At 59.6% G+C, this 14,208-nt stretch overlaps 1 protein-coding gene across 2 annotated transcripts in view; it reads right to left on the bottom strand.

Moving 5' to 3' along the window:
* Positions 1-8,399: 8,399 nt before the first annotated feature.
* Positions 8,400-14,208, bottom strand: part of CHMP2A (charged multivesicular body protein 2A) — a 6,304-nt gene continuing 495 nt past the window's right edge. The window contains exons 1-7 of one of the 2 annotated variants that reach the window (XM_026661169.2): positions 12,816-12,858; positions 12,344-12,429; positions 11,242-11,431; positions 10,650-10,829; positions 10,195-10,325; positions 9,593-9,654; positions 8,400-9,204 (exon numbers count right to left, since the gene is read on the bottom strand). In XM_026661169.2, the coding sequence (XP_026516954.1) occupies positions 9,083-9,204; positions 9,593-9,654; positions 10,195-10,325; positions 10,650-10,829; positions 11,242-11,409 (663 nt within the window). In that variant the 5' untranslated portion in view covers positions 11,410-11,431; positions 12,344-12,429; positions 12,816-12,858 and the 3' untranslated portion in view covers positions 8,400-9,082. Of the gene's footprint in view, positions 9,205-9,592; positions 9,655-10,194; positions 10,326-10,649; positions 10,830-11,241; positions 11,432-12,343; positions 12,430-12,815; positions 12,859-14,208 lie in introns of those variants that run through there. The other variant, XM_026661168.2, reaches the window with a different exon arrangement.

Here is a 14,208-nt window from a genome sequence, read left to right as displayed (position 1 = left end):
CGGTGCCTTGTTACAAGGTGTGAATGTGGGGGCCTCGCGGGGAGGGGAGTGAAGGCAGCTGGAGTCAGTGATAGACCCGGTGGCGTATTTGGGGTTGGATGACTGGAGGGGTGTATATGGGGATGGAGGTATGGCAGGGTGTGTATGGGGATGGAGGGTTGTGTATGGGGAAGGCGGGGTGTATATGGGGATGGAGGAAGGGGGTGTATAGGGATGGATGGAGGGGTGTGTTTCGGGATGGAGGGGTCTGTATGGGAATGGATGGGGGTTTTGGGGTTGGATGGAAGGTTGTGTATGGGAATGGAGGGTCGTGTATGAGAATGGATGGAGAGGTGTGTATAGGGATGGATGGAGGGGTGTGTACAGGGCTGGAGGCGTGTGTATGGGGATGGCGGGGTGTGTATGGGGATGGGTGGGTCACCCCCCCCCAGGTGCTGTCAGTCCCATCACTCCCTACTGGCTCCCCACCCCACTGTCAACTAGAGATGGGGATGGGGCTCAGTGGGGGAATGGCTCAGCGATGGTTGGACGGGGGCTCAGTGGGGCAGGGGACTCAGTGGGGGTTGGCAGGGGGCTCTGTGGGGGTGAGGCAGGGAGGCAGGGGGATCAGTGGGGGTGAGGCAAGGGGGCTGGGGGCTCAGTGGGGGTCGGCATGGAGCAGGGGGATCAGTGGGGTGAGGCAGGGGGGCTGGGGGCTCAGTGGGGGTCGGCATGGAGCAGGGGGATCAGTGGGGTGAGGCAGGAGGGCTGGGGGCCAGCAGGGGGCAGGAGGCTCAGGCAGTTACTGAGACTGTTCCTATCCCCCGGAGTCAGTCCCTTGGGATCACAGGCCCAGTGCTGGGGGGCAGGGGGGCTCAGTAGGGGCTGGTGGGGGGCAGGGGTCTCAGTGGAGTGAGGCGGGGGCTCAGTGGGGGTTGGGCAGGGGGGCAGGGGTCTCAGTGGGGACGTTCCCATCCCCCGGAGTCAGCCCCTCGGGGTCACAAGTCCAGTGCAGTGGTTGTGTCACCCCCCTAGCCATGCCCTGTCCCCATTCACCCTCCTGCCCCCGCAAGAGTTGGTGCCATCCCCACAGCTGTCCTTAGGCTGCCGAGCCCAGCTCTGGCCCCAGCACGTCCCTGCTCCCCCCTCCCCCGCGCAGGGGAGCAGACCCCATTGTCGGATCCTCACCCCCAAATAACTCCACAGCTAAAGCTGCCATGGGGGGTTAGAGCAGGGACACACCTACCCTAGGGGTGCCGGATGAGGAGGTAACAGAGCCCAGGGCTTCATGGGGCATGGAAGCAGCACAGCAGATGGGGTGCCCCTCTCCTGGCCCCAGAGTAACAGTGGAGACCCCCAGGGAGACAAGCCAGGACTCCTGGGTTCTGGCCCAGCTCTTGGAGAGGAGTGGGGTCTAGTGGTTAGAGCAGGGAGGCTGGGAGCCAGGACTCCTGGGTTCTCTCCCTGGCTCTGGGAGGGAAGTGGGGGCTAGTGGTTATAATGGGGGGCGGGGCTGGGAGCCAGGACTCCTGGCTTCTCTCCCTGGCTCTGCCCCCGTGTGACCTTGGGCATGTGCGTGCCCCCCCCACTTTGGGTAGTAATTGGGGCTGAGCGCCCCCCGCAGGGTAAGGCGCTTTGCTCGCGGTGCTGCCAGGAGTTATTACTATGATTTATAAATCCCCCGCTCACATCTCCTGCAGCTGGGCTGATCCAGCCAACGGGCTGCGCGTGACCCCCGGGTGCCCCCTGGCCGTGCCCGGGCCATACCCCACTCTTCCCCATGGGGTGCCCCCAGCTGACTCCACCACACTCAGCCCCACTGCGCCCCACCCCGCATTGGCACGCAGGCTGCAGAGCCCACTGGGCGATGCCTTCCCCAGCAGCACCTTCCATCTCCCAGCCCCGGCTAATGTGGCTCGACAGGGGCGTGCCGTGACCCAGCACCTGGCACCATCTGCTCTGCCGGGCGCTGAGGAGGCTGGTTAATTAGTGCGAGGGGGTTAGCGAGGCCACCGCGCCCTCCCCCCATCCGACCTGATCCCCGCAGCTCCACCTGGGATGTGCCCAAGGTCACAGGGGAGACGGGGGCACCATAGAACCCAGGAGTCCGGCCTTCCACTGGCCTGTCTACCTGCTAGATCCCCTCCTCTCCCCGAGCTGGGGAGAGAACCCAGGAGTCCTGGCTCCCAGGCCCCCACCCACAGCCGCTCCTGCTCACACACACACACTGCTTCCACCCCATCCCCAGAGTCAGCAACCCCCCGACCCCGGCACGGTGGCTGCGCTGAGACACGGCCCCACGGGGCAGATGCCCCCCATGGTGGGCACCCGCCGGGACATGTGGGGCCGGCTAAGCTGCTACCAGCACAACCGCCAATGACCTACATTCGGCTCTGCCACCCCGTTTCCATGGCAGCAGGGAGCGGGCATGCCAGAGGAGGGGAAGGAAATGGAGGCTTGCCCCACGGTGCCCCCAAGAGACCCCTCTTCCACCCCCACCAGCTCCACGGTGCCCCCAGGAGACCCCTCTTCCAACCCCGCCTGCCCCATGGTGCCCCCGAGAGACCTTCTTCCTGCCCCACAGTGACCCCCAGGGACACCCCCTCCACCCCCGCCTGCCCCACGGTGTCCCTGAGAGACCCCTCTTCCACCCCCACCAGCTCCATGGTGCCCCTGAGAGACCTTCTTCCAACCCCGCCTGCCCCACGGTGCCCCCGAGAGACCCCTCTTCCACCCCCACCAGCCTCACAGTGACCCCCAGGGACACCCCCTCCAGCCCTGCCTGCCCCCCGGTGCCTCAGAGAGACACCTCCTTCACCCCCTACCCCTACAGAGCGACTGCAGCCCTTGCCAGCCCCCCAGGTTCGGGCTGGTGGGGCCAAGCAGAGCTGGGGCATGTGGGCCGGGCGGCCGTGGGGCAGGAGGGCGCGGTGCTGCTGACTCATCCCCGGCCTCATTAGCTGTGGAGAAAGGAGCCGCCGGGGCAGCCAGGCGGGAGTAACGGGGAGGCCGGGAAGGGGGTGCGGGCACATGGCGGGCATTAACCCCTCAGTGGCCGGGGTGGAAACACTCCCCCTCCCCCCACCCTCCATTAACCCCTCACTGTCCCTCCCCCACCACTAACCGAGACCCTGGCAATTCAGGCCCGTCACCCACCCAGCCCCAGAGGTGGTGGCAACTGGATACGCCCTGATTCCCACCCGGGGCCTTCCCCCGACACACACGTATAGTGGGGCTCAATCCCTGGCGTCCTGAGCCCCAGCTCAGAGCTTTAACCGCACAGCCTGGCTCATGGCTGGGGGGAGGGGGCGGGCGCACTGATGGGGGGCGTTTCCATCGGCTCCAAAGGGCGCCAGGCTCCAGCCCCCTGCAATTGTGGCTCATCAGCGCCTCGCCCCTGCCCTGTGACCTCCCTTCCCCCTCCCCGCAGCTCTGCAGCTGCCCCTTATCTGCAACCTGCAGCCCTAACCGACTGGTGGGGCGTCCGCACCTCCCAAGCAGCCTGGCTTTGGGATGAGAGGGATCCCGGCCTACCCCCCCTCGCCCAACCTGCCGGTCTGGGTCCCCTCTTATCAGCCCTAGAGCTCCCTCAGCACCACCCACCAGCAGATCGCAGAGCGCCTTACCAAGGTCGGTTATTCCCCCTTGTACAGATGGGGAAACTGAGGCAGGGGTGGCTCACCCACTGTCACCCAGCAGGTTAATCTCAGTCCTGTGCTCTCTCCACTAAACCACACTGCCTCCCACTGAACTTTGATTATTATTATTATGGTATTAAGTGTATTATGGTAGTACCTAGAAGCCCCAGTCATGGCCCCCATGGTGCTGGGCACTGTACATTATTTATTAGGGGTATTACAGTAGTGCCTAAGAGCTCCAGTCATGGCCCAGGACCCCACTGCGCTAGACACTGTACATTATTTATTAGGTGTATTACGGTAGAAGTAGGATCTCTCCTCCCCCCGCCAACAGCCTGATCATGGCCCAGGACCTCAGTGTCAGGGAACACGGGCACATGGAGGGACCCCGCTGCACGGGGCAATAAGATCCTATGTAGGGCACCCCTTGCAGCACCAGACTCCCCATTCCCACCAGCCCTGGCAATGGGGCATCTCCAGTTTCGCCCAGTGCCGGCCCTCTGCTGCCCTCGCGTGGCCCTGGCCTGCTCCAAGCGCAGCACCCCAAGCCTGTCGCTCTCCCTGTGCCACAGCTCCCCCAGCCCCACATGGGCACCATGCCAGACCCCCGGACAGGCTGCAGGGGGTGGGGTGTGTCTGGCTAATCTAACCCACCCGCCAACCCTCCCCATAGGCACCCCTTGCAGATAAGGGTCTGACTGGAGGGAGGCATGTGGAGGAGGGAGGGAGGGGAGGGACAAGATAAGAGGGGCTTATCAGTTTCCCAGCCTCTTTGTTCAGCTTTTAGGGAGACGGGCACAAAGGATACTGGGCTAGATGGGCCTTGGGTCTGATCTAGGGGTCAAGGAGGGGACAGGATACTGGCCTAGATGGGCCCATGGCTGAGAGCCAGGCAGGTCCCCCGCCCCATTTAATGACCTCTCAATGTCTTCACAGCGTAAGTGAGAACGGGGAGGAGTCGTGCAAGGAGCTGATGGAATCGTACCACGAGTGTCTCCGTGCTCTGGGCATCAAGGTCTAGCAGCCCCTCCCCCCGCCACGGTGAGTTCCCCTCCCCCAGCATCATGGGGGAGGGCAGGGGGAGCCCAGGGCTGGGATAGCGGGCGGGGGGCAGGGGTGCTGTGCCCCCCACCCTGCACCACTCCCCTAAGCCCCTGCTTTAGCTCAGCTGCCTCCCTGGGCAGCCCCCAAGGAGCACAGCCCCAGCCCAGAGCCACACACCCACAGCTGGGTCCCCTCTCAGCCCATGCTTGAGTCTGGCTTGGCCTCCCCAAAGCAACCCCCTGCACCCCAGTGGGTTCAGGCCCCTGCAACAGTTGCCAGCCAACCATCTCCCAGCTGATGGCACTGGAGGTACCCAGGTGCTGGAGCTGGTTGGCACGTGGCTGCTGGTCCCATTGGCCGCACAGAGCAAGCGCCAGGTTTGCAAGAGACCATTTTTGAGTTAAAGGGATAATATGCTTTTGACTTAACTTTTTTAATCGTAAGAGGCAGCCACACACACACCCTTATTCACATCCACACTCCCTGGTTCACATCCACACCCCCTCGTTAATATCCATACCCCTAGTTCAAAACTACAACCTCCCTGATTCACATCATAGAATATCAGGGTTGGAAGGGACCTCAGGAGGTCATCTAGTCCAACCCCCTGCTCAAAGCAGGACCTAATCCCCAACCAAATCATCCCAGCCAGGGCTTTGTCAAGCCGGGCCTTAAAAACCTCTAAGGAAGGAGATTCCACCACCTCCCTAGGTAACCCATTCCACTGCTTCACCACCCTCCTAGTGAAAATGTTTTTCCTAATATCCAACCTAAACCTCCCCCACTGCAACTTGAGACCATTGCTCCTTGTTCTGTCATCTGGTACCACTGAGAACAGTCTAGATTCATCCTCTTTGGAACCCCCTTTCAGGTAGTTGAAAGCAGCTATCAAATCCCCCCTCATTCTTCTCTTCTGCAGACTAAACAATCCCAGTTCCCTCAGCCTCTCCTCATAACTCATGTGCTCCAGCCCCCTAATCATTTTTGGTGCCCTCCGCTGGACTCTTTCCAATTTTTCCACATCCTTTTTGGAGTGTGGGGCCAAAACTGGACACAGTACTCCAGGTGAAGCCTCACCAATGTCGAATAGAGGGGAACGATCACGTCCCTCGATCTGCTGGCAGTGCCCCTACTTATACAGCCCAAAATGCCGTTAGCCTTCTTGGCAACAAGGGCACAATGTTGACTCATATCCAGCTTCTCATCCACTGTAACCCCTAGGTCCTTTTCTGCAGAACTGCTGCCTAGCCACTCGGTCCCTAGTCTGTAACAGTGAATGGGATTCTTCTGGTCCTAAGTGCAGGACTCTGCACTTGTCCTTGTTGAACCTCATCAGGTTTCTTTTGGCCCAATCCTCTAATTTCTCTAGGTCCCTCTGTATCCTATCCCTACACTCCAGCGTATCTACCACTCCTCCCAGTTTAGTGTCATCTGCAAACTTGCTGAGAGTGCAGTCCACACCATCCTCTAGATCATTAATGAAGATATTGAACAAAACCGGCCCCAGGACCGACCCCTGGGGCACTCCTCTTGAAACCGGCTGCCAAATAGACATGGAGCCGTTGAGCCCGACGATCTAGCCAGCTTTCTATCCACCTTATAGTCCATTCATCCAGCCCATACTTCTTTAACTTGCTGGCAAGAATACTGTGGGAGACCGTATCAAAAGCTTTGCTAAAGTCAAGGAATAACACATCCACTGCTTTCCCCTCATCCACAGACCCAGTTATCTCCTCATAGAAGGCAATTAGGTTAGTCAGGCATGACTTGCCCTTGGTGAATCCATGCTGACTCTTCCTGATCACTTTCCTCTCCTCTAAGTGCTTCAGAATTGATTCCTTGAGGACCTGCTCCATGATTTTTCCAGGGACTGAGGTGAGGCTGACTGGCCTGTAGTTCCCCAGATCCTCCTCCTTCCCTTTTTTAAAGATGGGCACTACATTAGCCTTTTTCCAGTCATCCGGGACCTCCCCCGATCGCCATGAGTTTTCAAAGATAATGGCCAATGGCTCTGCAATCACATTCGCCAACTCCTTTAGGACCCTCAGATGCAGCGCATCCGGCCCCATGCACTTGTGCTCGTCCAGTTTTTCTAAATAGTCCCGAACCACTTCTTTCTCCACAGAGGGCTGGTCACCTTCTCCCCATACTGTGCTGCCCAGTGCGGCAGTCTAGGAGCTGACCTTGTTCGTGAAGACAGAGGCAAAAAAATCATTGAGTACATTAGCTTTTTCCACATCCTCTGTCACTAGGTTGCCTCCCTCATTCAGTAAGGGGCCCACACTTTCCTTGACTTTCTTCTTGTTGCTAACATCCACTCCCCTGTGTTCAATTTACACCCCTGGTTCACATCTACCTTTCCTGGTCCATATTCACACACCCCCATTCACATCTACACCCCGTCATTCACATCCACACTCCCTGGTTCAAACCTACAACCTCCCCGATTCACATCCACTCCCCTGGGTTCAATTTACACCCCTGGTTCACATCTACCTTTTCTGGTCCATATCCACACACCCCCATTCACATCTACACCCCGTCATTCACATCCACACTTCCTGGTTCAATTTACACTCCCTGGTTCACATTTACAACCTTCCCTAGTTCACACTCACACACCCCTACATCACATCCATACCCCCTAGTTCACAGCCACATGGTGTGGAAGTGCAGATAAGGAAAAGACAGTTGGAGTCCTCATGCACATGTTTAAGGTGTTTGATGTAGTCAAAGCAACCCCACCGTCCAGCTCCAGCTCCCGGAGCCGGATTCCTGTGCATTTACAGACTCGTTTCGGGGCAGAAATGGATTTTGTAGATCAAGTCTCACATTGATTATTTTGTTCCCCCATTTTCCATCCCAAACTCCTTCTGATGGGGAGCATCTCCAGCCCACGGTCAATTTTTGCCCTGCTGTGTTTAAAGGGAGTTTGGAAATTGAGCTCCAGGCCGGGGGCGGTGGGAAGCAGGGGGCCTGGTGGCGGGGGTAGGCGCTGCCTGGCTCTGATGGCCGCTCCAGGCCAGTGGCAGTCAGACATGGGGAACATGAAGGGACCCAGGGCCGTTCCCCTCCCCCCACCAGGCTGAGCAGTTGTTCCTCTCTTGCAGGCGCTGGCGTGGCCAATGGGCGCAGCGTCACCCGGGGGAGCCCGGCTGCGAGGGCGAAGCGCCGCCGAGCAACGCCAGCGGCCGTGGAGGGGGCAGCCGCTCCGGATTCAGGGGGGATGGAGGGCAGTGTAATAAACTGGTAGCGTTTTACCTGGGCTAGGTGTGCGTGATCAATGAGCGCCAGCCGTACACCCCCCCCTCCTCTCCACTCAGCACTCCCCTTGTAACATGCCTCCAGTGCCCTCCCCCCAACCTCCTTCCCCCCCCTCAGCCCACCCCATCCACTACTCCTGACCCATCCCCATCAGTCCCTTCCTGCCCAGCACTAGGCAAGGGGCACCAACCTCCCCCCCACAGGAACAATGATGCATCCAGGTGGGGGGGGGCAGGGCTCCAGGATCCCCTGGAGGAGGGAGATGTGGGGCGGCCAGCAGCAAAGGGGGGGCCGAATGCTCAGAGCAGGTGAGGGGATCCCCATGGCCCCTCCTCTGCTCCAACCCAGGGGGAGGCAGCCGCATAGGACAGCTCCCCCTCAACCCCCAGCTCACTGCAGAGGAGATGGGGGGGGCTCTGCCTGGTCAGCCCCCCCCCATCTATGGGGCAAGAATCAGCCAGCAGGCGCCATGGATACAAATCTACAGCCTTTATTACAGCCCCTCCCCCAGCCAGCCAGCAGATGGAGGCAGGAGGGTCTCAGCGCAGCCCCCCACCCCCTGCACAGGATGGAGAGCTCCGTGCCGGGGGGGGGGCTCCCAGCCTGTGCCCCCCAGAACCAGGCTCTAGTGGGTGCGCCCAGCTGCCCCCATCCTATAAGCCCAGCCCCCCGAAGCATACACACATATATATCCCTGGGCTGGTGCAGCATCTGCCGACCTGCTTCTCCCCAGAGCCAACCTCCCTCCCTCTGCGGGGAGGATGAATCCAGCCTGAGCTGGCAGCTCCTGGGGGGTGACGGCCATTGTAGAAGAGACACCCCCCACCTGTAGTGTACTTGAGCTGGAAGCTAAAGGGTTAAGAGCCCCCCAAGCCCACAGAAATGATTCCCCCAGCCCCTGGACAGCCGCAGCAGCCCCATAGCTGACCCCTTCCCCCCATACCCTGGGGTAGGGGACTTGCCCCCCAAAACTGGCAGGGACCCTCCACCCCACCACCTAGTCCCCCCACATAGGCAGAGGGGTGGCTGGGGGGAGGTGCCCAGAGAAGGGCAGAGGCAGCAGTCGCAGCCCCTGGGGTGTTGAGAGCAGAGGCCAGCGGTGGGTGGGGTACCCAGGACAGCACGGTGTGGGGAGAGAGGGGGGCAGCCCCAGCCCCTCAGTCCCGGCGCAGGTTCTTCAGCCGCTCCTCCAGGTCGGCATCGGCATCCGCCAGCGCCGCGGAGGGCTCGGCCTTCTTCCCGGCCGTCACGCTGAGCGAGGCCCCTGTCGAGGGCAGGTCTGCGGGGAGAGGAGGGTTAGCCCGCCCAGAGCACCCCACAGCCCCCACGTCCCCCAATGAGTGAGGCCCCCGTCAAGGGAAGGTCTGCAGGGGGGGGTCAGCCCACCCGGAGCACCCCACAACCCCCACGTCCCCCCCTGAGCGAGGCTCCCATCGAGGGCAGGTCTGCAGGGAGAGGGGCAGCCCACCCAGAGCACCCCACAGCCCCCCATCTCCCAAGCACTGGCAGGGTCAGGCAGCAAAGGCCTCCCCCGCACTGCCCAGCGCCCCCGGCAGCTATGCTCCCCCATGACCCAGCCGCAGGGGGACCTGGCTCCCAGCCCCCCGGGCCTGTGAGTGCCTCCTGCCAGAGCCCTTTCCCCCCACACCCGCAGCTGGGATACTCACTGGAGAGCTCATCCGTCAGGGTCAGGCCCAGCTCGTCCAGCACCTGGGACACCACAGCATCGCTGGGGGGCAGAGATGGGCGGGTGAGAGCAGGGACACGGCCAAGACCCCCCACATGCAGAGGGGAAAGAGCCACGCCCCCAGATAACCAGGCTGGAGAGGAGGAGCCAGCACCCCACACACCTGGGGAGAGGTACCAGGACAATGCGCTTGGTGTATCCCTGGAGCAGGCACCAGCTGGGTGAGCTCATCCCCACCCCAAGGGTGTTGCTCGGCCTGGGGAACCCCTCTGGGGGGCTCAGTCTGTCACTGTCCTGCTGATGGGCCCTGGGGATGGATGGGAGCCAGCACCCCGTAGAGGGGAAAAGGCCCATTCCCCACCCCCCTGAGCCACCCAGTCCCCTCCGCGCCAGCGATAGATGAGAACTGGCGCCCCCTAGGGGGAAAGGCCCTGGGGTCCCATTCCCCACCCTCCTGAGCCAGCCAGATCCCCACCCTGGGGCTGGATGGGAGCAGGCAGTCACTAGCGGGGAAAGGCCCCATGCCCCATTCCCCCCCCCCCCCCCCGAGCCAGCTAGTCCCCCCTGCCCTGCTCCCCCCACCTCTCCTCCTCGTCATCCTCGTCCCCCATGGCGTCATCGATGGCGTCATTCATCATTTCCTCCTTCATGTCCATGATCTCCGACTGCTTCTCAAACTCCATCATGATCTTCTGGATCTGGGGCAGCTTCAGCTGGGGGTGGGTGGGGAATATATAGTCACTGCCCTGGGGAAATCGAATGGACTGGCCCTAAAGCGCCCCCTGCTGGGAGAGGCCAGGCTGAGGTAGCCAGGAGCCCACGCACTGTGGCCAGCACACTGCCCTGCTCCCCACAGTACCCCTTGCTGGGAGAAGTGAGGCTGAAGTAGCCAGGGACCCCCACGCATGGGTCAGAACCTTGCCCCGCACCCCACAGTGCCCCCTGCTGGGAGAGGCCTGGCTGGAGTAGCCAGGAGCTCCCCCCATGGCCAGCACTCCTGCCCCGCTGCCCAGCCCGGCTGGCAGAAGCCCACGTACCTGTCTGTTCATGGTGGCCATGGCCTTGGTGACACCCTTCATGGCCTGGGCCATGGAGTTGTTGGACTTGAGGGTCTGGATCTTGAGCGACACAGCCTGGATGTTCGCCCGCATCATGATGAATTTCTTGACGTAGCGCCGGGTTCGCACCAGGTCCTTGGCCATGATCTTCACCGCGTCCTGCCAGGGGGATGGGTTACGGCCAGAGACCACACACACACCCCCCATAGCCCTCATCCCCCATGCTCTTCACCACATCCTGCCAGGGGGATGGGTTACAGCCAGAGACCACACACACACCCCATAGCCCTCATCCCCCCTGCTCTTCACCTCGTCCTGCCAGGGGGATGGGTTACAGCCAGAGACCACACACACACACCCCCCATAGCCCTCATCCCCCATGCTCTTCACTGCGTCCTGCCGGGGGGATGGGTTACAGCGAGGAACACCCCCATGCTTTTCACTGTGTCCTCCACTCTGGGTGGGTTACAGCTGGAGACACCCCCGCCCCCCATGACCCTCACCCCGCCCTGAGGGGGACAGGTTGGGCTCAAGCTGGAGATGCTCCCCCCTGGCCCTGCCCCTCGCTCACCATCTGCCCCTGCTTCGCCATCTTCTTGATGTCGGCGATGATCTTCTTCTCCTGGGTCTCCAGCTTCTGCCGCTCGCGATCCATGTCCCGCATGGCCCGGTTCAGGGCCCGCTGGTTCTGCCGCAGCATCTCCTCCGGCGTCTTCCGGCGCCCGAACAGCAGGTCCATCCTGAACGGGACAAGGGGCGGCCTGTGGCCATGGGGGACAGCAGCAGCTCAGGAACTTGCCAGGAGGGGGACAGCTAGGGGAGCCCCTGAGCAGCCCAGGCTGGGAGATGGGGAGCGAATCCTCTGGATCTGACAGTGAGTGGGGCAGACAGCTGGTCAGGGCTAGTCTCCGCCCCACACCCCAGGGGGCAGGGCAGCTCTACCCCCTTGGGGGCTCAGAGCTGGGTTCTCTGGAACCAGGCTCTTCCCCGCAAAGCTGGCTGGCCAGGCTGTCCCCCTCCAGGCCATGCAATGGGTAACAAGGCAGGAGTATCTGTGGGGCTGGCTCCATCATCTACAGCTGTCTTGGGTGCACAGGGGGCTCCCTCTGTCCCGTTCCCTCCTCCCGCCGCACTTTTCTGGGTGCACCCTGCCACAACCTCTGTGCATTTCCCACCAGCAGCTCAGCCTGTCCCGACACACCCAGGGCACTGCTGTGCCAGTCCCAGGGTCAGGCCCAGCCCAACTGGACCCTTCCCTGGCCCAGCAGCTCCTGGGAGAGGGGCCAGACCCAGCTCCAGGCTGCACACGCAATAGGGACCTGCCTGGCGACCCTGGGCAGCCCCTGCTCCAGCCTAGGCAGGGAGGCACGGTGAAGGGGGCTGGCCGCCTCTAAGGGAGGAGAGGTGTCAGAGCAGCAGGCAGCTCCATTGGAGGGAGGGAACCCCCTGGACCCCACCCCAGGGAGACCCTCCCCCCGCCATGCTCCATTCACGCACCTCCACAGACAGGACAACCTGCTCTGCAGGAGCCAAGCAGGGCACAGACCCCACCCCATTCATTTGGGGCCACAGCTGATCCCAGCTGCTGGCAGCGCCGACCCTGAGAACGAAGGGGAAACACTACCCCCAACCCCGGGAGGCGCTCAGGGCCAGCCAGCCAGCACAGTACTCACCCAGGGGAGAAAGCAGGCTCGTTACAGGGGGTGGCAGCTGGAGGAGGCAGGAAACGCTGGAGTCAGGTGCGCACACACAGAGCGAGCTGCAGAGACAGGAGGGGAAGGTTAGTGGTGGTGGAAACGTCTCTCTGAGGCCTGGGTTTGGGGTACTGCTCTGGCCGGACACGCTGCCAGAGGGAATGGAGCCCAGTGCCACTGCAGGAAAGGGCACAGCCCCAGTGGCCTAGGAAGGCTTATGCCCCCAAGACCCCCTGCTCCCACCACAGTGCTCCAGGCCCCAGCCCCCAGCCCAGGCTGGATAAAAATCAATAATTTTTGCTGAAATCAGATTTTTTTTAATTTAAAGCAGAATCTGTTTTATTTTGTGTGTTAAATTATAATACATTTTTCTTTTTAAAACAAAAGCTGAATTTAATACAAAGTATGTTAAAGCCTAAATTTATGATAATCTCTTCAAATACTTAAATACCAAGTATATATGCTGAACCCACGAGCCTCTACCAAAACCGTTGCATTCAAGGTGGTTTTCCTACACAAAGAATCGGGGGGGGGGGGGGGGGATATCAAACCCCTGAGGTCAAGCTTTATAAATACAGCCCAATGGCTCAGCCAAAGTAATTATAGACTCCTATTGCAAGCCACAGAACCTCAGCCACCCACTCCTGTAATATACCCCTAACCTCTGCCTGAATTACTGAAGTCCTCAAGTCATGATTTAGAGACTTCAAGTTCCAGAGATTCCACCATATACACTAGTTAAACCCTGCAAGTGACCCTTGCCCCATGCTGCAGAGGAAGGCAAAAAACCCCTAGGGTCTCGGCCAATCCAGCCCCAGGGAAAATTCCTTCCCGATCCCAAATATGCCGATCAGTTAGACCCAGAGCATGTGGGCAAGAACCACCAGCCAGACACCTGGGAAAGAATTTGCTGTAGTAACTCCCTACCCATGTAGTGTCCCATCACCAACCGTTGGAGATACACCTCTACCGCTGTCCTCGGGAGCCCAAAAATCTTACTGCGTTATAGGTGAAACCGCGTTATATCGAACTTGCTTTGATCCACCGGAATGTGCAGCCCCGCCCCCCCAGAGCACTGCTTTACCACGTTATATACGAATTCGTGTTATATCGGGTCACGTTTTATAGGGGTAGAGGTGTATTTGCTGCTAGCTATTTAGGAAACTCTTATTTTCAAAAGACCTAAGTAGGAACTTAAGCTCAGTCACTTTCACTTGGGCAGATCTGAAAATTTCCCCCCAGGATGATTTGAAATAATCAGTTTAATTAACTGAGGACAGTTAAACCCTCCACTTAATAACGAATCATTTTACTGTAAACATGAAAACTGTTCTGATATGAGACATTTACGGATCTAAAACATTTAGGGTTGTTTTGGTTAATAAAAGTACATTTTAGATGTGGTTTTGTGCAGGCAGTTAAAACTCCAGTTACCATCCAAATGCAGCTTGACACAAATCCTGTGTGAGCAGTTAATTCTCTAGGAGATAAGCAATTTGGCATTTGCTATTTATTAACATAGTGAAAAAGGCCAATTAATTCATAAGAATTTGAGAGTATTAAGCTACATAGTTACTTAAACAAACATATATAATTATAGGGAGCCCTCCTAGGTAGCACAAAGATGTCCCACTTCCGGCATCCAAGCTCTGTTATTAGCTGTAAACCGATACGTGTGAATGGGTCTAGTGACCCCACCAGGGGGGGAAAATGCCCCTTTCTTTGGAAAGTAACTGGCACCCAAAGAGAAAAGTTGATTATAATCGATAGTTTTAATAGAGGCTTCACATGAGGTGATTTCAATTAATCCACCTGGCCCCCTCCCACAGCTGGGCCCTCCAGAG

The sequence above is a fragment of the Terrapene carolina genome, unplaced genomic scaffold, assembly GCF_002925995.2.
Source record: "Terrapene carolina triunguis isolate 2854851 unplaced genomic scaffold, T_m_triunguis-2.0 Scaffold944, whole genome shotgun sequence".
Classification (NCBI taxonomy): domain Eukaryota; kingdom Metazoa; phylum Chordata; order Testudines; family Emydidae; genus Terrapene; species Terrapene triunguis.
Note: the sequence above shows the minus strand (reverse complement) of the source record. Positions and strands in the feature narration are given on the sequence as shown.